We start from the raw sequence: 25,487 nt of genomic DNA, 5'->3' as shown, positions 1-25,487 counted from the left end.
CAAATTCCAAAACAAAATTAATATTAAAAAAATTATATTATAACAATATTTTATTAAACTTTTAACAAAACATCCCATCTCATTTCATCTAAACTATGTAGCCAAACTAGAATTCCAACCTCATCACTTGGATTCATTATGCTTGGATAGAAAGAGGTTCTCCAATATGATCGCAGCTTGCCTACACCAGCCAGAATGCGTCATGCCGGCTTCTTTCTTCATTGCAATTTTGTGTGTACCGATTAAGGAGACGATGAACACAAACATGTTCCTTTCTCTTCTTAATTTACCGGTGATTCAGTTACTGAACTGTGATAAAGCATGTTCAAATTGGATCCACGCAAACATCTGTTCCTATATTATGGAACAGTATCATTTTTCCTTTGAGAGTTGTAGCGTCTGGTACAATAGATTCCTTTCGAAAATTGGTTGAAAAAAAAAAAGGAAAGAAAATAAATTTAAGTCCAACAATTACCGACGATATCCTGTAATTCCTTGATCTTAGTGGGCCTGGGGTCTGCTGTCGAAAATTCACGTAATTTACTAATTTAGACCCCAAATAAAACTGGCCTTGACATTATAAAAGCCAAACACAAATGGGTGAACCCATCTGTTTCATTAAAACCTCTGCTTATTCTGGTTTCTTAACCACACGACACTTCTTCATGATAAGCTAATGCTTACAAGTAAAAATGCAGAGAGGTGGAGAAAAAGTTCAGTAGAGACGAGTGCAGATTGCCATGCCATCACCTACGGAAGCATGTGACAATTGGACACGAGGATCAACTGCCACTAATTTGTTAAACTCAATTGTCGGCTCCTTCCACTGTTTCAAGTTCTCTGGAACCAACTCATCAGGCAGTATAACTGTTCCTGACCAAAGTGTGTTATCGTATACAACCACCCCACCCACTTTCAGTAGTTTCATCATTCTCTCATGGTAGTTCCAATAATTACCCTTGTCCGCATCAACAAAAGCAAAGTCGAAACTCCCTTCATTCTCGGTCTGCAATACCAAATCCCCCCAAAAAAGGGAAAAATATGTTAGTGAAGAACTTATTGTGGGAAGTAAACCAACAAGCACGAAAGAAGATTAAAATGAAAAAAGATCTCATCCCCAAGTGTGGATCTGAAGAACCATGTCTTGGCGAGGTTCCATGTTCAAAAATGCAAGAAAGAAGAAGATGAAGAAAGAAGCTCATGCTCACATTTTGTAATAGTTGATCAAGAGCTGGTAAAGCCTCGGACTCGATGAAATGAATTTTATCTGCAACACCAGCTTTCTTTATAATCGGCAATCCAATTTCAAATGTCTCCCGATTTACATCTATGGCTATGATCCGTAGTAGCACTGCAAATTGTAAGTACCTTGATAGTTTAGTACAAGATACTGGAAATGATCAAATCAAACCTTGCAATCCTCTGGAATTGTAAGAGCAGTCAGGAGAAGAGAGTATCCTGTGTAAACGCCAACTTCAATAGCCTTCTTGGCATTTACTAGCTTTAACAGCATGGCCATCAACTGACCTGCATCTGGTGAAGTAGCCAACCTAGCACTAGAAAATGGCAATCCAATAATCTTTATGGATTATGAGAGATGAAGAAAAATACTTGAAAGTCTTCACTGATGATGATTTGATGCTTTAAACAAGTATGACTGTTGGATCGGATGAATATGTGAGTATTGGACAAATTTCCCCTCGTTTTCTTCTTGTTTTTTGCCATAATATACTCATTTTGGGACAAGTTGGACAATGAATTCCTAATTCTTACACCGATCAATGAGACTGATCACACCTGATCAGTGAAGAATTCAAGCACAAGTATGACTGAACTGGCGAGCACATTTATTTTGCCTTGTCAAATTTTACTCCAAACTACTAAAAAATCAATAGTTTGCACCCCAAACTACCACAATTTATCAATTTGTATCCCTTGATCCATCTGACAAGTCAAGACTTGATTAGCACCAAATTAGATAGCAATTAAGAAGAATGATTACCGAGGGTGGCCAGCAGTGGCATGCCTTAGCTCCTTGAGAGGTTCTGGTTCACGTGGGTACACACTCGTCTCCAAGATATACTGTGATATCATTGAGGAATGAGATGATAAATTTAAACAGCAAAGGCAGCTAGAAGAAGATTATATGAGGAGAATGGTAGGTACCCGGTACAAATCTTCACTCTGCAATAAACCCTTTGAAAGTAATGTTTTCGTATATTGCTCCATTCCTTCAATATTAGAGGACTCTAAAATTTAAAAATAAAATAAAATAAAAATTGGCGGCAAAGTTGGGAATGAGGACAAATTGCCCCACCCCCACACCCAATAAAAAAGACTTATTTTCCTTCCATTATTCTCCATATCCAAACAATATATAAGATAATGCTAGCTTATAATAAATTTCTACTCTTTCCCTTTCTCCTCTATATTTTCTCCCAGAGAAAATCCCAGACTACAAATGACATTAGGGATGGGAGTTGATTCTCCTGAAAAAAGGGATAAATCAACTCCTTCACCCACGTTAATCAGCACTATTGTTTGAGAACATCATGACAGCAATCCGAAGTACTTAGTTCAATTATTAAAGGTAGGGCTGATAATGTTTAACACAATTCACAAATTAGACATTACTCCGACACGAAACCAAAATGAAGCAAAACAGTTTGGATTTTAGATTATTGGATTCGAGTCAGATTATGCTAATTTGATTGGCTCCAATTAATAAATTGGTCAATTGCAGGTTCATATGCGAAACTCACAATTAACCTGATAACTTATATACACTAAAATTATGTTTTTACCAATCTAAGCTTAAAACTTGAAAACCCTTGTACTGTTATGTGTTCGTTTGTTTAGACAAATAGAATCAGATTTTAATATTATTTAATCAAGATGCATGGTAGAATGAAAAGTAAGATTATATTTATTAATTATTTTTTATTTTTCCAATAATCTTGATATAACTGCACATGATTGGCAACAGTTTATGCTTATAAGACAAGATATGCTTAATAGAATCATATAAACGACATCACATAATCAGCCTTCATCTATGGGATTACACCCACCATTACGTGATCTCAGTATATTATATTTAGCATGATTGCAGGCACATTGATCGTGCTTTTATTTGTACAGCTTGCAGTATATATGTTTCTTTTCTTGTAAAAGCTTCCTTTAATAACTCCGTTTCTATAACTATAAATTGTATTCGAATACTCAATAAAATATACGTGGTTCATACACAATACTTGTGTTCAATATTCTCTATATGGTATCAAGAGCTCCTTAATCTCAAACAAGAATTTTTTTCCTGGTCTATACCATGTCTTCACCCGTGAGCAACTCTGGTCCCCCACCCATCTCTAACACTGAATCCACTCTTTCCCTCGTTGCTATCAACACTGCATCTCAGCTGCCTATCAAACTCACAGCCACGAATTTTCCTTCCTGGCATGCTCAGTTTACTTCTCTTCTCATTGGTTATGATCTTTGTGGCTTCGTGGATGGATCTTCCCCCTGTCCACCGTGAGCTATCACCAGTTCCTCTAGCACCGTAACCTTGTCCCAGTCCCCTGCATACCTTCATTGGTACCGACAGGACAAACTTCTCCTCAGTGCAATTTTTTTGTCAGTCTCCGAGAACGTCATGCCTCTTATCGCCATGGCTGATACCTCTCGAGAAGCATGGGACACCCTTGCTCATTTGTTCGCAAATCGCTCACGAACCAGGGTCATGCAGCTAAAGGAAACAATCACATTGAATCAACGTGGATCTCGCTCAGTCTCTGATTTTTTGCAGTCCATCAAAGCCACGGCTGATGAACTTGCTCTCATTGACACCCCTCTGACCAATGATGATCTTACCCTTCATGTTCTCAATGGACTTGGTGCTGAGTTTCGGGACATTGTGGCTCCCATTCGAGCTCGGGAAAACTCTCTCACGTTTGAAGAACTTCATGATCTTCTCCTTGGACATGAAGCCTATCTTAAACGTCTGGATCTCACCTCCTCACCACTGGTGGCCACTGCCAACACATCTTACCGCAGAGACAATTCATCTCCCAAAAATCAGTATCGCCGAAATACAAAAAACCCTCAGCAACATAACAATCGTCCAGCTCCTACGTGCCAGTTTTGTGATCAACCTGGTCACACTGCTAAGAAATGTTATAAGCTACGATCTCCTGATGCAGTTGTCAACTGCACCACTGCTGGTCAAGAAAAAAAGTGGCTCATGGATTCTGCTGCCTCTCACAACATCACCACTGATCTCTCCAACCTTAACATTCACTTCGAATATGATGGACAAGACGAGGTTATCATCAGCGATGGTACAGGTTTACCCGTTACTCACGTTGGTTCTATGAATTTCACTGCACCCACCCGTTCTTTCATTCTTGATAACACCTTATGTGTTCCTTCTATCCAAAAAAATTTGATTTCTATTCACAGCTTCACCAAATCTAACCGTGTCTCTGTTGAATTTTTTCACTCTCATTTTCTTGTGAAGGATCTGACCACGGGGGCGCACCTGCTACGCGGTAACTGTGTTGAAGGCGTGTATCCACTTCCTGCTCTAGACATTCCAAATAAACAAGTTTTTTCGGCTCTTGTTGCTGGGACACGGGTTTCTCTTGAAGCGTGGCATAATCGTCTCGGCCATCCCTCCCATAAAATTATGCAACATCTTCTCACCTCTCTTCCGTTGTCTTCGAAAAAGTCCAGCAGCACCTGCACTTCCTGTCACACAAATAAATCCCACAAGCTTCCGTTTTCAACCACATCTCTCACAAGTCATTTTCCTCTTGAATACTTGTATGCTGATGTATGGGGTCCTACCCCGGTTGTAGACTCAAGTGGTTTCAAATACTATGTATTATTTGTTGATCACTTCACTAAGTATTGCTAGATCTTTCCTATAACAAATAAATCTAATGTTGCATCCATTTTCTCTCAACTTGTTCCTCTCCTTGAACGACAATTCAGTCACAAAATTAAAAACTTGTACACTGACAATGGTGGAGAATTTATCAAGCTCAAACCCTTCCTCACCTCTCACGGCATCAGTCATCTTACTACAGCCCCTCACACGCCGCAACAAAACGGCACTGCTGAATAACGTCACCGACACATTGTCGAGACTGCTCTCACTCTCCTTCATCGCGCAAACATGCCATTAACGTACTGGCCCTTTGCGTTCAAAACAGCTGTCTACCTCATCAATCGCTTACCCACCCCTGTCCTTAACATGCTAAGTCCTCTAGAAAAACTTTTTAACCGACCCCCTAACTATCTCAAACTTCGTACCTTTGGGTGCCTCTGTTTTCCATGGTTAAAACCATATAACACAAACAAACTGGAACCCAAGTCTCTCCCTTGCGTCTTCCTTGGATATTCCGACTCTCAGAGTGCTTATTTATGTCTTCACGTGGACACTAATCGCACATATATCTCTTGGCATGTGACATTTGCTGAAGATATCTTTCCCCTGCATGCACCAGATTCACCTCCCGTACCAACCTCTCCATCGCGTCCCTGTCTCATGGATCTCTTCATGCCCCCTGTTCCTCCAGTCACAAGATCGGATACACCACCTCTTCATGCAGTCCTGCGTCAACAGCCAGTGCCCCCTGGTCAGTCTCCTTCACATGAGGTTAGTATCACTATCCCTTCTTTTTCATCATCCCTACCTCCACCAGAGACTTCTTCTCCCCCAGAGATTCTTGCTCCACTTGAGGAACCACCTCCACCGGAGGATCACACTCCTTCAGAGGTCTCATCTTCCTTGCATACTCACCCTATGGTCACTCGCTCCATGAACAACATCTACCGACCGAAACAACTCTATTTGGTCACTAAACATCCCATTCCTTCATCAGTTGAGCCAACATGTGTTTCTCAAGCTATTGAAAATCCAAACTGGCGCCAAGCTATGTCCGAGGAATTTACTGCTTTGGTTCGGCATGGTACCTGGACTCTTGTTCCTCCCCACTCGTCTCAAAATCTCGTTGGCAACAAATGGATTTTTCGCCTCAAGCGAAACCAAGACGGTAGCATTGCACGGTACAAGGCTCGACTCGTTGCAAAGGGCTTTCATCAACGCTCTGGCCTCGACTATGGCGAAACATTCAGTCCGGTAGTTAAGCCTACAACTATTCGGCTTGTTCTCTCCCTCGCACTGCAGCAAAACTGGCCTCTCTTTCAGCTTGATGTGAACAATGCGTTCCTGCATGGGTCACTCACTGAGGACATTTTTATGAAGCAACCAGCAGGCTTTATCAACCCATCTCATCCTTCGTTTGTGTGTAAACTTCACAAGTCCCTCTATGGACTTAAACAGGCACCGAGAGCATGGTATACGACCCTGCGTCAAAGCTTACTTCAAATGGGTTTCAAAAATTCCAGCTTTGACTGCTCTCTCTTCATCTATAATTCTGGTGGCACCACTCTACATGTCCTCGTCTACGTTGATGATTTAATTCTTACTTGTAACAACTCCACCCGTCTTCATCAACTTGTTCATCAACTTGGTGCTGAATACTCCTTAAAGGAATTGCAACCTCTTCACTACTTTCTGGGCATTGAGGTCATTCCTACCACTAAGGGTCTCTTCCTCACTCAACAAAAATACGTTCGTGACTTACTTGATCGTACCCGCATGGATGGTGCTAAATCGGTAACCACTCCTCTGTCCACAAGCGTCAAACTTCATCTTGAAGATGGTTCCCCTCCAGTAGATTGCACGGAATTTCATCGCATAATTGGTGCTTTACAGTACCTATCCTTTACACGGCCTAATATTAGTTTTGCTGTTAACAAGCTGGCGCAATTCATGCACACTCCCAGCTCTATTCACTGGCAAGCCACCAAGAGACTCTTACGATACTTAAAGCATACTGTCCAGCATGGTATCCTGCTCCATCGATCGTCCCCACTTCAACTACGTGCCTTCTCGGATGCCGACTGGGCAGGAAATCAAGATGACCGCACCTCTACTACTGCCTATCTTCTCTTCCTCGGTTCTAACTTAATTTCATGGCGAACAAGGAAGCAAAAAGCAGTCGCTTGATCCTCCACAGAGGCCGAATATCGAGCCTTAGCCGCTGCTACTTCTGAGATTGCATGGGTCAAGTCTCTTCTCCTTGAACTTGGTTTTCCTCTCTCAGAATCTCCCCTTTTACTTTGCGACAATGTGGGTGCAACTCACCTGAGTCTTAATCCAGTCATGCACACTCGGATGAAACATATTGCTATTGATCTCCACTTTGTTCGTGACTACGTTACTGGTGGAGCATTACAGGTTGCTCACGTACCAACTCAAGATCAACTGGCTGATCTACTCACTAAGCCACTTTCTCGTTCGCGGTTCCAACTCCTTTGCTCCAAGATTGGCATAACAGATGGTACACCATTCTTGTGGGGGCGTATAAACGACATCACATAATCAGCCTTCATCTATGGGATTACACCCACCATTACGTGATCTCAGTATATTATATTTAGCATGATTGCAGGCACATTGATCGTGCTTTTATTTGTACAGCTTGCAGTATATATGTTTCTTTTCTTGTAAAAGCTTCCTTTAATAGCTCTGTTTCTATAACTATAAATTGTATTCGAATACTCAATAAAATATACGTGGTTCATACACAATACTTGTGTTCAATATTCTCTATAAATCAAAACAATAATTTGGGTTAATTTAAAGAAATGATAGTTGTAGTTGTAAGTGCACAAGTATTGCACAATCACTTTGAAAAAAGTGAGTAAATAAAAGACCCACATGAAAAAATTAATTTTTATTAGTCGTTTTCACTTTTTTTTCAAAGCGACTGCATGACGCTTGCGCACTCCACGACTGCATGTAGCATTATTCATTGATTTAACCCATTTACATTACACAAGTTAAAATGGATCGTTTCGAATCAATCCAACAGCACCGATGTATCAAACAAGTTTTATTAGTGACATGAAACAATCAATAAAACTACAGGGATCAGATTAATTAAGGTTGAACCATAACCCCTAACCTTGCACATGTCCAAATCTTTGGTATAACTCATTCACTTTCAAAGTTATCATCTAGTCCACAACTATCTCATGCATTATTTAGTCCAATATTCATATTCCAACCTAAGGCTAGCTATGCATATGGCAACCCTTGTGAATTCTTCTTTCAATATATTCAAAGTGCAAAACCTCAAGGACTCGTACTGATGATTTTCTCGATCTAAGTCATTATGGTTTTCGATTTCTGACGAATGTATCACTTTTCACTCGACAAAACCTAATTATACCCACGAAAAAAGAAAAAGAAAAAGCATAGCTGGCCATTTTAGAGAGCAAACCACTGACATGGGGAGAGACTGGATTAGCCATATCAAACATGTAATATACAAATGCTCAAGAAAATCATAACAGCCATCCAACAAGTAGAAAATATAAAATAAATAAACAAATTGGGGGAGATTGATAAAAATAAAAGTTCCCAGATGAAGTGAATGCATGCTTGCCGAGATTATACATAGAGATTAACAAAGTTCGAACCCGGCCGCCTGATGACAGCAGATCTATCTGTGAAAAGGCCAGAGAGAGAGAGTATCGATATATTGTGGCGGAAGGAAATGGTTTAAAGTTAGGACGCTGAAATTGAGTAGGGGTTCTTCCTGGGGTACAGTAGACACCTTCGGAACGGACAAGACGGATCCGTCTGTGGTGGGGAATAATTTTTTTGTTTTAAGGAGGGATATATTCAGTGTATATCATATATAATACAAACCTCGGGATTGTCTTAGTCTCCTCTCTAGTTATACCAACTTATTCCGCTAAGTTGGAAGATCCAACTTTCTTTTGTTTTGGATTGTCTCCTGTATATTCCGCCCGCCACCTTTCCTTGCTGTCTGATTTTATTTTCTTGTACGGCTGCTTCTGTTCGGTAAGTTAGATGAAAATTTTGAGTTTAAGAGAAAATATTAAAATATTATATTTTAATTTTATTATTTTTCTAAAATTTAAAAAAGTTAAAGAAAAAGTTGAATTATTTATTATATTTTGTATAGGAATTTGAAAAAATTGTCATGATAAAATGAGAATTTTGAATTTGAGATGAAAATTTTTTATTACCAAACCGAACCAACTCTATAATGTAAATTCTGTATATAATGAGAATCCGCCCACGGTATTGGTATATTGAACCATACCTAAAAACCACCCTTCTTCTCACCTCTTTCACTCACCAAACCTTCTTTTAAACTCTTTTATGTTTTTAAAAGAGGAGGATGTACTAAAAATAAATAGGGCAGAGGATACATATCGCATTAGCTAGATGATCTAGGAAGTGAAATGATTCAAAGCACAATTAATTCAAATGCATTATAGTCAAACAAAATCCAAATAAATTAAAATTTTTTTGTTAAATAGTTGTTTAATGGTAGTGTCTTTTATACTTTTTGTAACGCCATAGTTATTGGACATATCTTTCATTTTCCCTGAGAGTACTAATCAAGAATGTAGGTTAGCCATATATAGCTATTTGAATTGCTAGCAAGGAACGTTTGCAGATGCCTTAATTTTAAACAGCAAAGGCAGCTAGAAGAAGATTAGTTGAGGAGAATGGTGTGGGCGACAGGCCTAAAAAATAATCAGTTTTAAGCTGGGAATTAATATGGGGCCCTACAACTACCCTTCTTCTCACCTCTATCACTAACAAAACCTTCTTTTCAATTTTCTTTATCCTTCTTTCGTGTAGTGTTTGCAGATTCCTTGCTTGCCAACGAAAAGAGGGAGATATGGCAGGTGGAACCTGATGATAATGACAGAAACATCACGACTAGCTCTGAGACTGGGATGCAATTCAAAGTTAATCTTGTGGACGCCATGCCAGCGGGAGCTACGTAACAAGCTCGATGACTCGATCGGTACGTAGCATGGATGTCGGCTACTGCGGGTGGGTCCATGCAGAAAGATTTCTTGCCTCAAATCATATCACCAAAAGATCACCTGCTCCTAGCAAGCACGGAAACATGAATTTTTATGGAAAGAATAATGTTAGGCATATCGCTGGTAGCCTCCGCTTTTTTTTTTTTTTTTTTTTTACTGATTAAGAAAAAATTATTTAATATTATTGTGAATTTTTTTTTAAATATTTAAAAGTATTAAAAAATAATATGAAAAAAAAAATTTATACCTAACGGGAGCTCTCAACGGTGGCTCTAGTAGTCCCCTTTATGGAAAATACTAAATCCACCGAGGGTTTGCCTCGATAGGTGTTTTATTTTTACTTAATAATTAAAAAAGTATTTTTTTTAATAATGATGTAATTTTTTTTAAATATTTGAAGGTGAAAAAAATTGTATAAAAAATCTAAAAAATAAAATAAAAAGGCCAAATGACCTTCTCGAAAAAATTTGTTGTGCTATACCAAGACTCAATTTTTATTGAGGGCTAATCAATGTAAATACAACAGGATGTGAAAACTTTTTTTTTTTTTCCCTACTTTTCCTTTATATGGATCCACTACAAGAAATAAGATCATTTTCAGTGATATAAGTCGCCAGAAGTACTAGCAAAACTCGCTAGTAATAATCAATTTCGACTTCTTTTAATCACCCACAAGTAGCCAATTCTAGACAGCCAAGTAAATTTTTTTTCAACGATTTTAAAAATTGCTAGAAATATCAATCATTTCTTTTCAATAATTTGAATAAAAAGTTTGTTAAGATTTATTATGAGTCGCCAATTTTATTTCTGGCAATGGATTTTCATCACAAATAGTCTTGTATTCACCATAATAGCTTCCTGGCATTTTGGAACTGACAAAATCTATTCCTAGTCGTACATGCAGTGGTTGTTTTTTTTCTTGATATTTATTTCTTTTATGACAGGTAATTGCCTTCTAATAAATTAAAAAAATGCTAAATTTGGAGAAATTTATATTTGCTTGTCAACATCATTCAAATAACTTCAACGTACATATTTGAATTCACTGATTTTTAGTCTTAAGTTTTACAAAATATCATCCAACATATTACAATGGAATGTAAATTTACAAGTGGAATTCTTTCTTAGTGAGCAACTTTGATTCTATCTTTGACAACTTCTGAAACGTTTTTCTTCTGTATTTCTTGATACCTTAGTTCAATCCTATGAAAAACAAGAGCACAAAACAGATCACGAGGTTTTGGATTTATATTAACTACCAAACAACATAACAAAATATAAGTAAAATGAGATTAGGAAAGACCATTACATGAGGTACATATTAGAAAACCTTATATGTCATTAAACTAGACTATACCGGAATTTTAGATAAAAGGCAACTTGGCAACTTCACGTATGCAAAATCCTTTCAATAAGATCACAAGATCAAATTGCTCGCCTGGAGGTCCTTACAGATATAAATGATCCAAACAATCCAAGAAGAATTTCATGAACACCATGCATGCACTGCAGAAATTCATACAAATCTAAGATTACACAACATCAACATGATATATAAAACTTAAATATTAAGCTTTATACTATGGAGTAAATGACTAACAATATTTACCCAACATCAATAGTCAAATACGTAACATACAAGAAATATCACTCGAGTTATAAATGCTAGGTGTCTTTTATATATAATTTTGTGTATAAATCCATCATAAAAGGAAAAAGTTCATATAGATTTGATCAAAACTGCAAAAGCCACACAATGAGGTTGGTCAATAGCTTCCGTGGCCCCATTAGAGTACTAGTAGTTGCCTCAATAAACTTTAGCTACAATTTGACTAGAAAATTCACTTTTTTAAATTTTAACTAGCTACTTTTTACTACACCAAATAATAGACTTAACAAATCTTTCACTATTTTATTAAAATATTAATTTTTTAACTTTCAAATTAGAAAGAGGCAAAATCAAATGATGTCTGATAGAGAAAATACTAATAAACAAATTGCAAACAAAATCGCACCGAATCAAGAAAAAAAAATTGCAGCCCACGAAAAGAAAATAAGATCGCATCATCCAAGCATAGAAGAATCAAATAGAGAAGAATCAAACCGAATCCAGGTGTTGGCATTTGGGACGATCATTTTTTAGTCTAAAAATAATATCTATCCAGCCCCTTCAGCTCAACAAATTTGACCAGCCATATGATCTGAAGTTAAAATACTGTTTATTTATTGAGCCCACTACTGCACTTTATTTAACACTTTAGTTATTCTTACGCTAAAATTTAACTTTAGCTAACCCACTGCTAGTGCTCTTATAATTAATAAATTCATTTCATCATTAATCGGGAGACACGCAGTTCGATCCCGCGATACTGAAAGAGATATGGTAACTTATATATGTTTCCACAAATTCCTAGATTCTTTTTTTAAATTTTCTTTAATTTAATCTAAACATCCTTTGGACACCAAAAAAAACTCTACTTCTAAAAACAAATTCATAAAAGCACCGCATGCCCAGTTTTATGTGGGAAAAGAAATAAAAGATCAAAAATAGCTTTTACAAGTTCAAGAAAAAAAAAAAAAACACTTTATAACAATTTTATCCAAACAACTTCTTATATCATTGATCTACGCACCTACCTTTTTTCTAAACGAAAAAAACGAAACATATAACACATTAACTAATTTTGATATACCTACTTTCACTAAACTCAATACGAAACACAAACTTACATCTTCTAACTTCCTTCTCTTTTTTTTTTTCTTTTTTTTCTTTTTTCTTTTTTTTTTTTTTTTGTTTTTATAATAAATAGAAGGAATCTAATTGTATTATTGATCGAAAGAAATGATAAGAGGAACTTAAGTTGCCAGTGTCCCAACATCAAGCTCATTCAATGCTGGGTTATATTCAGCGGTCGGTACAGTAATTAGCACCAATGCTAGTACTGGGTCTACAAATCTAGGAAAACATGGTAGGTAATAATTGTCCCTTGAATTAGCATTTTCATTGAATAATACTGAATCCAAGGACACGCAACAATATAACATACATATAAGAAATGAAAAAGTTAGATACGTACTCATGTCAAGTTCTGATTTAATTAAGTTGATGATTATGTTTCTTCGTACAATCATATGAGAAGAACAATAATGAGTGCATCAAAAATATGGACACCTGTAAGTAAAATTCCAATCCTGAAAAAAAAAGAGAATAATAATTAAAGATATATAAAAAGCAAAAAATAAGAAGAAGAAGAAATGAAAAAGTACAGTTCAACCATGTGCTAATAATCAGATCAAAAAAAGGCTATGTATGTACTAATAACTTACCTTATTGCAGCAGTTTGACTAGATATTAAATGACCAACAACTTCCAAGTGACCAGTTGGTGGTAAGAGAAATGTTCATTGACATAATCTACAAAATATCCTCAAAACCTAACAATACACTAACTATCCCACATCAGTAAACTAATGAACAAAATCTTATCTAAGTATGAGACATTTTGTTTTAATATATTATTTTAACCTTCATCTCTTTACCAAAATCCACAAAAAATGTTTCTCCTCCAAAATGAGTAACTATCTATACAGGTCCATGAGTCTCTCTATGAGACTCTTCTTAGGTCTGCCTCTCTGACTTATATCTTTCCATAAACTTAACGTATTTGGCTTGTCTCTCCATTAATAGCATGACATTCTCTTGTAAGTCTTCAAGTAGACCCTTATAATCTGAAGCAGCTTTTTCAAATATTTCTACACATTCAATTAATTCTGCTATTCGGGCATCAGCTACTTGTCTAGATGACTCGGGAATAACCTTTCTGTATGTTCATAGGTTAAGTTAGTTGTTAAGAACAATAAAAAAATAGAAACGTGAGAAGAGGAAAAAGAGGGAGAGATAGAAATGCTCCATGTTATGTGTTTGCTGAGTGTTACGCTTTCTCTGGCGATGAGAATTAGAGGCTAATATTTGAGGGAACGTGGAGATGGTTATGGCGTTTTATAGGCAAGTGAGACACATGCATGACTGAAACGACAATGGTACGACATGATGTAGCGTGCTTCCACGAATTCAAAACAATAAGATACTTTTATTTCACTTGAAATTGATTATTATTTTGACAAGCAAAATGATCAAAATACTTTATAATTTATACTAAATAAATATTATCTAATTCAAATAAAATAGAGATCAGTGTCCAGCAGCTTGTTTGAATCTTAAGGGCTTAGTTTAATGCAAAAATAAATTGTGTAAAGTCCATGAGGAAGTACACAACTTTGACTTTAAAAAGTATTTCAATAAATGTTCAATTGTTTTTCTAATCATTGATATTTTAAATTAAAATCTACATGTGAAAGATGATGATGATGATGATGATATGATATAATATAATATAATATAATAATAGTAATAATAAGCCACACATGCTGGTCATTTAGTAGTAGTATTGAGAACTATAGTGACCAAAGAGACAAGAACAGGACGGGGTGAAGCCCAAAACACCAAGAAGGAACAAAACAGCAGCAGAGAAATAGAGAGAAAAAAGAGAGCAGGGGAACTAGAGAAGCAAAAGAGGAACCACCCACAAAAATAGGGGAGCTCTCTGCAAGTATGGGTGCTTATTATAAGCATTAATTATATACATGACAGGAGAGACTAATGCTTAAATATGGCAAGCAAAACAATTGCAATACAAAAAAAAATTAAAAAAGACGGGAGAGTGCGTGAAATTTGGGGTGATGGAGAAATAAAGGGAATAAAAATAAGTGAGGTGAGGGTAGGGGTGTAAAATTGCTAAAACTGTAAACTTGAAAAAAAGAGGACCTGAAGAAAGAATTTTGATGTACTTCTCATTATCATTAACTTGAATATAAAAGCTATACAATGGTTCTATTTATACACTTGAGATCTACTATCATGACTGTACAAAGCTTCATATATGATCAACTAACTTAATTGTCAACTTTCAGTAGATGAAGCAGACTTTTGTTTGGCTTCTCGGGATTTTAATTCCAATTCCTCTATATGGTTTTGTATATTCCAACACCCCCTTCAAGATGGGAATGATTAATATCCATTCCCATCTTGTGAAGAAGATGATGAAAATTAAGTGATCCAAGAGGTTTAGTTAATATATATGTTAGCTGATATTTGGAAGGAATGTGAATGAATTTGATAAGTCTCTCCTGCAATTTTTCTCGAACTAGATGGCAATCCAGTTGAATGTGTTTTGTCCTTTCATGATGAACAGGATTTGAGGCAATGTCTGAAGCAGGCTTGCTATCAGTATAAAGCAATGCATCTTGAGTATGAGAAATGTTTAAATTAGCCAAAAGATAAACTAGCCATTGAAGTTCACAAGTTGTAGAAGCTAGTGCTCTATACTCAGATTTTGCATATGATCTACTAACAGTAGGTTGCTTATTTGATTTCCAGGAGATGAGGGCATCTCCTATGAAGACTGTGAAACCAATAACACTCATTTTGGTGTCAAGACAACCCCCCCAATCATTGTCTAAGTAGGCTTTAAAATGTAAGGATGTGTCTATAGCTAAGAAAATTCCTTGACTTGGAGTAGCCTTTATGTATCGAAGGACTCTTTCAGCAGCTTGGAGATGTAATGTGCTAGGACTAGCCATGAATTGACTTAGTGCTTGTACTAAATAAGCCATATCAAGTCTGGTGATTGTAAGATATAACAGTCGACCAACAAGGCTTCTGTAAGAGGCACGATCAGATAAAGGAGGAGAAGAATCATGTGCAATGAACTTGAGAGTAGATTCCATAGGAAAAGCTGATGCTTTGCAACCAGAAAACCACTATCTTGTAGAATATCTAGAGCATATTTTCTCTGACATAAGGTGATGCCCTTCAATTGTGTAGAACAAAAAGTTTCCTTTTACGTAGCCGTGCATGCTCTGCTAGGGTTTATTCTTTGTGCGGCACAGTCCTTTCTTGGGTAGTGATGAGCAGGCCTCTGGTACTGGTGGGTTGGTGCAGAATAATCTGGCAGGGCCCCCTCTGGTGGGGTTGGAGCGTTTTGCCTGAAACTCCAATGACGTTAGTGATCATAGAACTTTTGTGAAGGCACTGCAGCGACCTATCCCTCCAAAATTCAAAATCCCTATACAGCGTCCTGAGGTAATTAAAGGTGAACTTGGCTTTGTTTTTTCGGACACTAAGATGGAGAGGGCTGCCGAGGATTTAAAGTTTACTTTGGTTCTAAAGTTTTTGAACACTAGACCATCCATTGATGTTATGAGGAATCATATTATCAAATCTTGGGGGTTTGGTGAGGTGCCTATGATAAACTTTATGGATGATTTTCACGTCCTCTTGCACCTAGCGAGACTATCTCCATGCATGGGCACGTGAAGGTCGGGTGGTGGCAGGAGTGCAGTTCAGGCTCTTTAGTTGGTCCGTGGGGTTTGATGTTAAAAAAAACCATCCATTGCTCCCTAATGGATTTTCTTGCCAAGCCTTCCTTTGCATCTGTATCGGTTGGATTGCCTCCAAAGTTTTACTACCAAGTTTGGAAAATTCTTGGGCACAGATAACGCAACTATTTACAAAACTCGGGCCATAGGGGCGAGGTTGTGCGTTGAAGTGGACCTCCGAGATGAGCCGATTGAAGGTTTTCCTATGATGGTTGGGAAAAAAAAAGATTTGGAAACCGATTAGATATGAGAATCTAGGCTTTTACTGCAACAAGTGCTTCAGACAAGGGCATACTAAAGTAGTTTGTAAGAGTGGTCACCATCCTATACGCAGTAATGCCATGAATAAGCAGGGGAAACTGGGTGGCAAGAAAGAGGAAAACATGACTTGGAAGGAAGTGGGACGGAAGCCTCTGATTGTTGAAATAACAAATAAGGAAGGACATAAGGTAGTTGAGTCTTAGGATGACGTTGAATCTAGCGAGGAGGGGGTCAGCACAGCGGAGAAAAGTAAAGGAATTGTGATAGTGGATCAAATGGCCCAGATGGAAGGCATGGATGGGGGGAGAACTTGCAAAGGGGAGGGGGGCTCTGTACCTCCATTTATTACCAAATCTATATATGGATCTCAAACTGGAAACAGTCAAGCCATCGAAGCTAGTCTCATCCTGCTTGTAGTCCTAGAACCTTGCTATGTTCCTAACCGTGTTGCAGAAGAGGTGAGAAAGTGTGAAGGGGAGGGGGGTTGTGTACCAGGATCTCCAGTTGGAAATAGTCATGTCATTGAAGCTGGTCTCATCCCACATGTTGCCATAGAACCTTCTCGTAGTCATAATTGTGTTGTAGTAGAGGTGATTGTTCAAGATATTACGCATGAAGAAGAAGTGAAAGAGATGTCGGGCAGGGTGGAAGCATTGATGTGTCAAAACAAATTCAATGCTTTATCGGAGGAGGAAACAGTTTTGGAGATTGGTGCTAACAAGGATTACACCTCGGACCCTGGTGACTCGCGGATAGGGGATGAAGTATCCAATGAAGAAAGAAATATTGAGCCAAGGAGATATAAGAGAGCTAAGGCTGTCTCCCTCAAACTTTTTAATGCTTGAAAATATTTTAGTGTGGAATGTCTGTGAGTTGGGCACTTCCAAGATAAGGTTATTTGGTTTGATCCATAAGATGAGAATTTCGATTTTGGTGATTTCTGAGCTGTTTCAGGCGGTTGAGAAAATTCAAAAGTGGGCACGTCGGATTGGGTTTCACAAGTCTGCTTCAAATGTGGAAGAGGGAGGAAAAATTTGGCTTTGCTGGATAGAGGATATAGAAATGGACTTGGTAGCTGTGTCTAGTCAATCCTTCACAGGTTTGTTCTCTCTTAACGGGGAGATAATTATAGTTTTTTCATTTATGCAAAATGTTCATTGATCGAGTGTCATGAGTTATGGGCTCATTTGAGTAGTATAAATTGCACGGGTATTCCTTGGTCTATTATGGGAGATTTTAAAATTATTCGTGCTGACTCTGAAAGTAGGGGCGAGAACCCGAGATCCTGTCTGGCTATGAGTGAATTTAATAATTATATTGATAACTGTGAGTTGTTAGAGTGGAATCTCTCTGGTAAACAACTTTCTTGGTGTAATGGACAATAGGGCCTAGCTCGTAGCTAGATCAAGCTTGATGGAATCTTGGTTAATAATGTTTTTGCGGTCAAGTGTGGTGGTGCTGAGGCCAGGCTTCTCACTTGCAGTACTTCAGATCAATCGCCCCTTTTTCTCTAGTTGATACCTTCCTTTCACAGGTATGGTCCAACTCCCTTTCGTTTCCAGAATATGTGGTTATATCATAAAGATTTTCTCTGGGTGGCTCAGGAGGCTTGGTGTGTGGATGCCCCGGGAGCTACCAGTCTGATTGAGCTAGCTGGAAAGTTAAAGAAGATGAAAGTCATACTCCGTCCTTCAAATAAAAATACCTTTGGCAGGGTGGATATCTGCATTCGCAAACTTGAAGAACGAATTGAAATTCTTGAGGAAAGTCTTCAAAATGGCTTTTCTAACCAGTTAGACACCGAATTGTTGAAGTCCAAGATTGAGTTGGAATCTTGAATGCAGAAGGAAAATGCGCGTCTCACTCAACAGGCTAAAAAAAATGGATTCAAGAGGGGGATCGTAACTCTAAATTTTTTCATACTGTTATTGCTCAAAGACGTAGGCATTCGAGCATCCAATCCATGCGAATTTCAGAAGATGTAAATCTTTCTTCTCCGGAACATGTTCACGAGGGGGTAGTGAAAATAATTTGAGGAATTTCTGGGTCAGTTTGGGAATGACGATACTCCTGATTTGTCATCTCTTATTCAACCGTGCTTTGTGGATAGTGATTGGGATGCTTTTCTATCTGAGCTGTCGGAAGTTGAGGTCAAAGAGGTGTTTGCTTCAATTGCTTCAGACTCTAGCCTTGGCCCTGACTGGTTAGGATCTGCTTTTTACATTGCTTGTTGGGACTTCATCAAGCATGACATCATGGCCAAGGTGAAGGAGTTTTTTCTAGGTACAAGTATGCCTTGCTTCTACTCTTCCTCTTTTATTGTGCTGATTTCGAAGGTGCCAAATCCCATGAGCTGACATAAGTTTCGATCGATAAGCCTTTGTAATGTGATCTACAAAGTTTTTGCTAAATTACTGGTTAATCGTTTATCTCCAGTCCTTGGCAAGATTATTTCTCCTGAGCAGGGTGCCTTTGTAATGGGGTGCAGTATTTTCCAAAATATTTTGTTAACTCAAGAGGTTCTTAAACTACTGCATAAGAAGGCAATGGGAGGTAATTTTTTTATGAAAATATATATGAGCAAGGCATACGACAGAGTGGATTGGCAAGTTCTAATGCTTGTCCTTCGCTCTTTTGGGATTCCTGAACACTTTTGCAAGCTTGTTTGAAATTGTGTTCCTTGGTTTTCTGTCATGATGAATGGTACGTATAAAGGTTTCTTTAAATCAAAGAGGGGCCTTTGTCAAGGTGACCCATTATCCCCCTACCTCTTCATATGGATGTCCATAAAAAACCAGAAGATTAATATTCTTTTACTATAAATTCTTCCAAACATGAGGAGAGAAATTACTTGAAATAACAAAACAAATAACATGAAATAATTCGACATTATTTTGATTATCATATAAATTTATGCGAACTAGAAGTTCAAATGATCATTCATTGTAAATTAATTGATGAATACAAGAAGATAAAAATATCTCATATTCTAGCAGATAATATCCCAGAAAGGATTAAAGTCCGTATAGGAAAATTAAGAAATTTAGTAGTAAAATGAATATAAGACATGCCTAAAAGCGTGAGAGACCTATTGATATAAATGATAAAACATCCTGAAAGAGAAAAGCATAGAGAAAAGAAATCGGTACTCCTAAAGAGGCTGTACTCACAAAACAGGCAATAAGAACTATAAGATCTATCCAAACTTTCTATACAAAATTCTCCCAGAATAAAATCTACTGAAGAGTAATCCTCCTGAAGAGAAACCTCCTAAAAAGTATCTCATGAAACGTTATCTCCTGAAGAGGAAAATGTACCTAAAATAACGAGATCTCGATACATTATATAAATATGGGAGAATTATTTCATAAAAATAAGAATTGTTGTCAACAACATATTTTCATTTGATGTCACCAGAAGTGATAATGAAAAATTAACAAAACAAATTGTTGAGAAATACCAACATAGAAATATTGGCCAAAATAGAAAGAAACAATTCTTGCAAATTGATACCACTAACTAAATGTGATATATATGGACCTGTAGTCCAAACACCTAAGGGACGATACTTGTTGAATATTAGTGAGTACTTATACAAAGAAAATGAAAATGTAATATATAAATCACGACTCGGTTTCTCACAGAAACTATATATTGATATGCCCTTGAAGTGGATGAAATTACATTTTTTATTAACTTGATAGTTATAGGGAGTTTGGGTATGCATGATTAACTGCATATTTAAATGGATTACTAGATATGAAATGCATGAAGCATATAGTCTTGAAGTATTTATTCTATCAAGTTTAAAAAATCATTATATGATCTAAAGCAATCCAAAAGCATGTGGAACAAACTCTTTGAGAATAATCCAGTTTGTTCATATATTTTCAGTATATGGATTGGCTTTTATTGCAGTATATTTATATGATTTAAATGTCATTGAAACTCAATAAAAGCTCATGAAAACTGCACATATTTGAAATCTAAATGAGAAACCCTTTTAGCTTTGAGGGGGAGATGAATGAAATTATTGGTCCTGGAATACAATTTCTTAAATGTAATTAGTATTTCAGATTTATCTTACATTTTTGTAAGAAATGTACATGATTAAAAGAGAAATAGAAGGGAGCACACTGAACATTTACCAGAAGATAGAAACACAACATAAATATTTGTGAAATATTATTTTATTATTTCAAAACAAAATTATAGAAATTTGAATCTTTTTGCCTCATTCGTTAAATGATATTGTTCTTCATAGATTTGCATGTCATCCCTGTCTGAAGGAGTAGGCAATCGAAAAGAAGAGTCAAGAAAGGATTTTAAATTTTTATTCTCTTGTTTTATTGCTCCTACCTTCACGTTGGACTCCTGAAGAAGTCACTAAAGGATAGAATTTTTCTGGTTGAGTTTGTCAACCTCACGAGCTCTGGATTGTAGTCGCCAAGAAAATGCGACAATGGCTTATGAGTTTTGAGTACCGAGACTCACAAGCTCATAGATAACATCATCATCTGACTTATCAGTTAGATCATTTTTGTGTTACATTATAGCACCTATGGCTGATGCAGAAACAACTGGTGGACAAGGTAAAGAATACCTCATATATTGATCATGAGAAGATTGCTGAGACATCGCAAAAGAAACTACAGACTAAGAATGTAGAGTGATTACAGAAAAGTGAAGAAGATGAGATGCAAATGAAGATGAGTTGAATACTCCTTTTATAGAGAAAATCATGAAAGCCAGACAAAATTACATATCTTGATACAGGATACACTAAACACAAATAGCTTGCAATTATTTACTAGGTTGGTGAAATTAAATGTGGCTTGTACCTACTCTCTAAGACCTTGGACTTCTTCAAATATCTATTGCTCCTGATCCTGTATTTGAGCCCCCTCTCTTTTTAGATCCTCTATAAGTGGCTGAAGATTGCAGGCATAACATTTTGCAAACTATTTTAGCTCCGTATTCTCCTACTTTAGCTTCTTGTTCTTACAACTCTTCACAGAGAGCTTTTAACGCAACTCAGGTATTTGATTATTTAGTTGGTTGGCCTCATTCACCCTCGCTAATAACCTCTGAGACATGGTCGTAATAAAGGCATCATATTGAGCACTAAAAAATCTCGATTAAGCAAAAACATCAGAATCAATCCTTCCAAAAAACTGCATTTATGCTCCTATCATAAGATTAACATCATCAGGAGAGTAAAGGGAAGGCTGAGGCATGAATGATTCTTGATTCAAATCTGGAACATTGACGAAAGGAAACTGTCCAACCATAATATTGTTATGGATGAACAAAGGCAATATCAAGAAACAATGTGGGGATTTATTCTCTCATAAAAATCCTTCTCTCGTGAGTTTTTGATGAGAAATGATGATCTTTTAAATAGAAATCCAAAGTTTTTAAAATTTTCACAGCGTCTCTATTGACACAACGTCTCCAATAGACGAATTTGAATCTCTTTACAAGAGACAAGAAAGCTAGCTTTATAACCTTGCGGCAAATTTGAATCTCTCTACAAGAGACAAGAGAGCTAGCGTCATAGCTCTGCAACACATTTGAATCTTTCTACAAGAGATAAGAGAGGTAGCCTTATAGCCCTGCTTGTTTGTCTGGCTTGAACAGCTCCAGAAGAGCAGTAAATATCCTGTAATGCTTGTCTGGCCTAAACAACCCTACAAGAATAGTGAATATTTCGCCAAAACTATGTTATACACCAAAACTCCAAAAGAGCACAACTCCATAAGAGTAGTAAATTTAATATTAAAATGATCTTAAATTAATATGACAAATCTGTTCACTAAAACATTACCAACTACATTATTTAAATAGTTGGTACACAATATTGAGATGCATCAATGCAAGGACCTTTGATTATAAAGACATTGAAGCTCTACATACATTTGAGGGGGTTAAAATCATTAGACGGATTGTACTCTTTTTCCTTTTTTATTGTTTTATCTCATTGGATTTCCCTTGGCAAGATATTAATGAGGCAATACTAAAGCATTCAAAGACACATTAGAATGTTGTACTCTTTTTCCCTCACCACATGTTTTTCCTACTAGGTTTTCTTTGACAAGGTTTTAACGAGGCATGTTCTTTGTGTATGGTCATCCAAGGGGGAGTTTTATAAATATATGGATTTGATGGATGACAATGAAGACTATCATATTGTGTTGGGTTAAATGTGAAGCCTGATTTATAAGCAGAATGTTAAATCTTTGCCACTGATAGAAATGAAAGAAGAGAAGCAGATCAGGGAGACCTTTCCTCCACTGAATGTGACAAGGGAGAGTAGGTGAAGGGGGGGTCCCAACTGCCCCCCTCCCCTCCCTCTTTCCCTCACAATTCTCGGTCATGGGAGTAGGTGAAATGGGGGCTCCCTGTTGCCCCCCACTCACTCTGTCTCTCATAACTCTCCCCTTTCTTCTCCTCTTTGATTGCCTATAAAATGAGGCTCTCACTGAGAGCTTCAATAGATGAAAGAAATGAAGAAAAGAAGAAAGCATGGAGAGAGAAGGGAAATGGAGAGAAATAAAGGAAGAAAGAAGAGAGAGAGAGCTAAAGGTTCCTATAAGGACGCTTCACAAATATGTATATATGTACTACACAAAAAAAATTAAATATTAGCAGTGAATATTATTGGGCTCCTGAAGAGACAATTTTATCTTGAATATTCTTCTTATATTTCTTTAGTTTTACAATAAAATCCATCGAGGGTTTGTCCCAATAGGTGTTTTATTTTTAATTAATAACTAAGAAAGTATTTTTTAATAATGATGTGAATTTGTTTTTAAAATATTTAAGGGTATAGAAAAATGAATAAAAAATCTAAAAAAAAAAGAAAAGAAAAAGAAAGGCCAAATTCCTCTCGAAACATTTGTTGGGCTACACCCTCGGTAGGTGTAACAAGACTCAATTTTTATTGGGGGCTAATCAACGTAAATACAACATGATCTGATTTTTTATTTTTTTTTATTTTTTAGTTTTCCTTCATATGGAGTTGGGATCAGCATCGACGGTCTTAGAGCCGGTATCCCCTAAATTCAATTACTACTTTATTGAAATTTGAATACGGATACTGATTTCAATTCCTACTTTCATAAGCTCCGATCCAACTTTGGCTCTAACTTATCAGAATGGCGCTGGATTTAGACTTTTCTTTTAACTTCATATTTAGTCCAATTTAAACAAAACTTTATATATAATAGATTTTTTTTATGTGGGCTTTCAAAATTCAAGTTTACTAAAAACATATAAAAAAAATAAACAAATAAACAACTTTCTTATATGAAAAACAAAAAATATAACTTATTTCTATGCTAGACTTATATTATAGTATCTAATTACATGTTATTATATTATACTAGTGTATAAGTTATTTATAACTCATTTATATACTAGACTTATTTATAGTGTCTAATTACATGTTAGTATACTTTAGTAAATTAATATTATGTATTATGAACTTATTATACTAGGAGTTACCTTTTGAGGATCTTTATCATTTTCAACGCTAGAGTTTGCCAATGGCGGTGGCCCCACGCCCGCCGGTGTCCTCTACGTCGTCAGGGGGTTCAAATGGTGGAGATGATGGTAAGAAGTTGTTTGCGCAAGCAGCCATGATGCAGGCAACATTTTCTTTCAAGCTTCCTATGCGATATCTGGTAGACGCGAATGGTGAACCAGGGTTCACTTTTACGAATTCTGAGATGACAAAAGCGGCAGATGATTTCCATTTTGCCCTGGTGTTAAAGTTCTCACATTATTGGCCATCCATTGATAAGATTCGGCTGAATGTGGTTAAGTCCTGGGGCTTATTGGAGGTGCTGATTATCAGCTTTATGGATGAATATCATGTGCTCATCCAAATGCAATCCGAGCATGATTTCATGCATGCCTGGGTGAGAGAGGGTCCAGTGATTGATGGGTGTGTTTTCATGTTATTCAGATGGACAAAGGATTTTGATCTCCATGTTGAATCATCTTTGGCGCCCCATTGGATATTCCTATCAGGTTTGCCACTGCATATGTACGAAACCGGTTGTTTACAAATCTTAGCCACTAGATTTGGCCTCTACTTGGGCACAGACAATGCAACACTAAACAAAAAAAGGGCTACAGGTGCACATATGTAGAAGTAGATCTAAATAGAACAATATGGCAAGAAGCACGGTATGAAAAACTTGGTTTTTACTGCACTAAGTGTTGTAGACAAGGGCACACAAAAGTGGTTTGTTGTATCTGGGAGATGCTACACAAGATAGGAGGGGGGACAAGTAACCATGCACTGATCAAGAACCAAAAAGTATGGAAAGGAAAAACTAGTGAGAAAGGAAAAACATGTGAGAAGGAGGGACCGAAAGAGCAAGTGGCCTTGGTTAGGGATGGGGTTGAGAAGAAGGGGGAGAAAGACCAAGTGACTGACCAAACTATGGCCTTGGTTGTAGATGGGGTTGAGAAGGAGGGGGAGAAAGAGCAAGTGGCTGAACAAACTATGGCCTTGGTTGCGGATGGGGCTGCAGAGATGTAGGGCAATGAAAAGCCGATGATACAGTAGTCAGAACTAATGTGCATGGAAATTGTTCTTAGGTAAATAGATTCAGCCACGAAGGAATACTCTGTTGACGAGGACTCTGATGAACTCGTGACAATACAAAACTTGATTCTTACGCATGGAAAAGAAGGAGGGAGTAATGCAATGCAGGTTGAAGTTGGGAGTCCTACTATTGAGTTGTTGGTTATGGAAGAGGGTTCGAGCAGAGGTTTCTTCGAGGGAGGCCACATAGATCTGGTCTCTGAAATACTAGAGTTGGAATGCAAAAC

The 25,487-nt window shown here is 37.1% G+C and overlaps 1 protein-coding gene across 1 annotated transcript in view; it reads right to left on the bottom strand.

Annotated features, from left to right (window-relative positions):
- Positions 1–471: 471 nt before the first annotated feature.
- Positions 472–25,487, bottom strand: part of LOC122308084 (probable caffeoyl-CoA O-methyltransferase At4g26220) — a 70,227-nt gene continuing 45,211 nt past the window's right edge. The window contains exons 2-6 of the mRNA XM_043121251.1: positions 2,167–2,249; positions 2,003–2,082; positions 1,413–1,556; positions 1,209–1,341; positions 472–1,006 (exon numbers count right to left, since the gene is read on the bottom strand). Of these exons, the coding sequence (XP_042977185.1) occupies positions 716–1,006; positions 1,209–1,341; positions 1,413–1,556; positions 2,003–2,082; positions 2,167–2,229 (711 nt within the window). The 5' untranslated portion in view covers positions 2,230–2,249 and the 3' untranslated portion in view covers positions 472–715. The remainder of the gene's footprint in view (positions 1,007–1,208; positions 1,342–1,412; positions 1,557–2,002; positions 2,083–2,166; positions 2,250–25,487) is intronic.

This window comes from Carya illinoinensis, chromosome 4, assembly GCF_018687715.1.
Source record: "Carya illinoinensis cultivar Pawnee chromosome 4, C.illinoinensisPawnee_v1, whole genome shotgun sequence".
NCBI lineage: Eukaryota > Viridiplantae > Streptophyta > Magnoliopsida > Fagales > Juglandaceae > Carya > Carya illinoinensis.
Note: the sequence above shows the minus strand (reverse complement) of the source record. Positions and strands in the feature narration are given on the sequence as shown.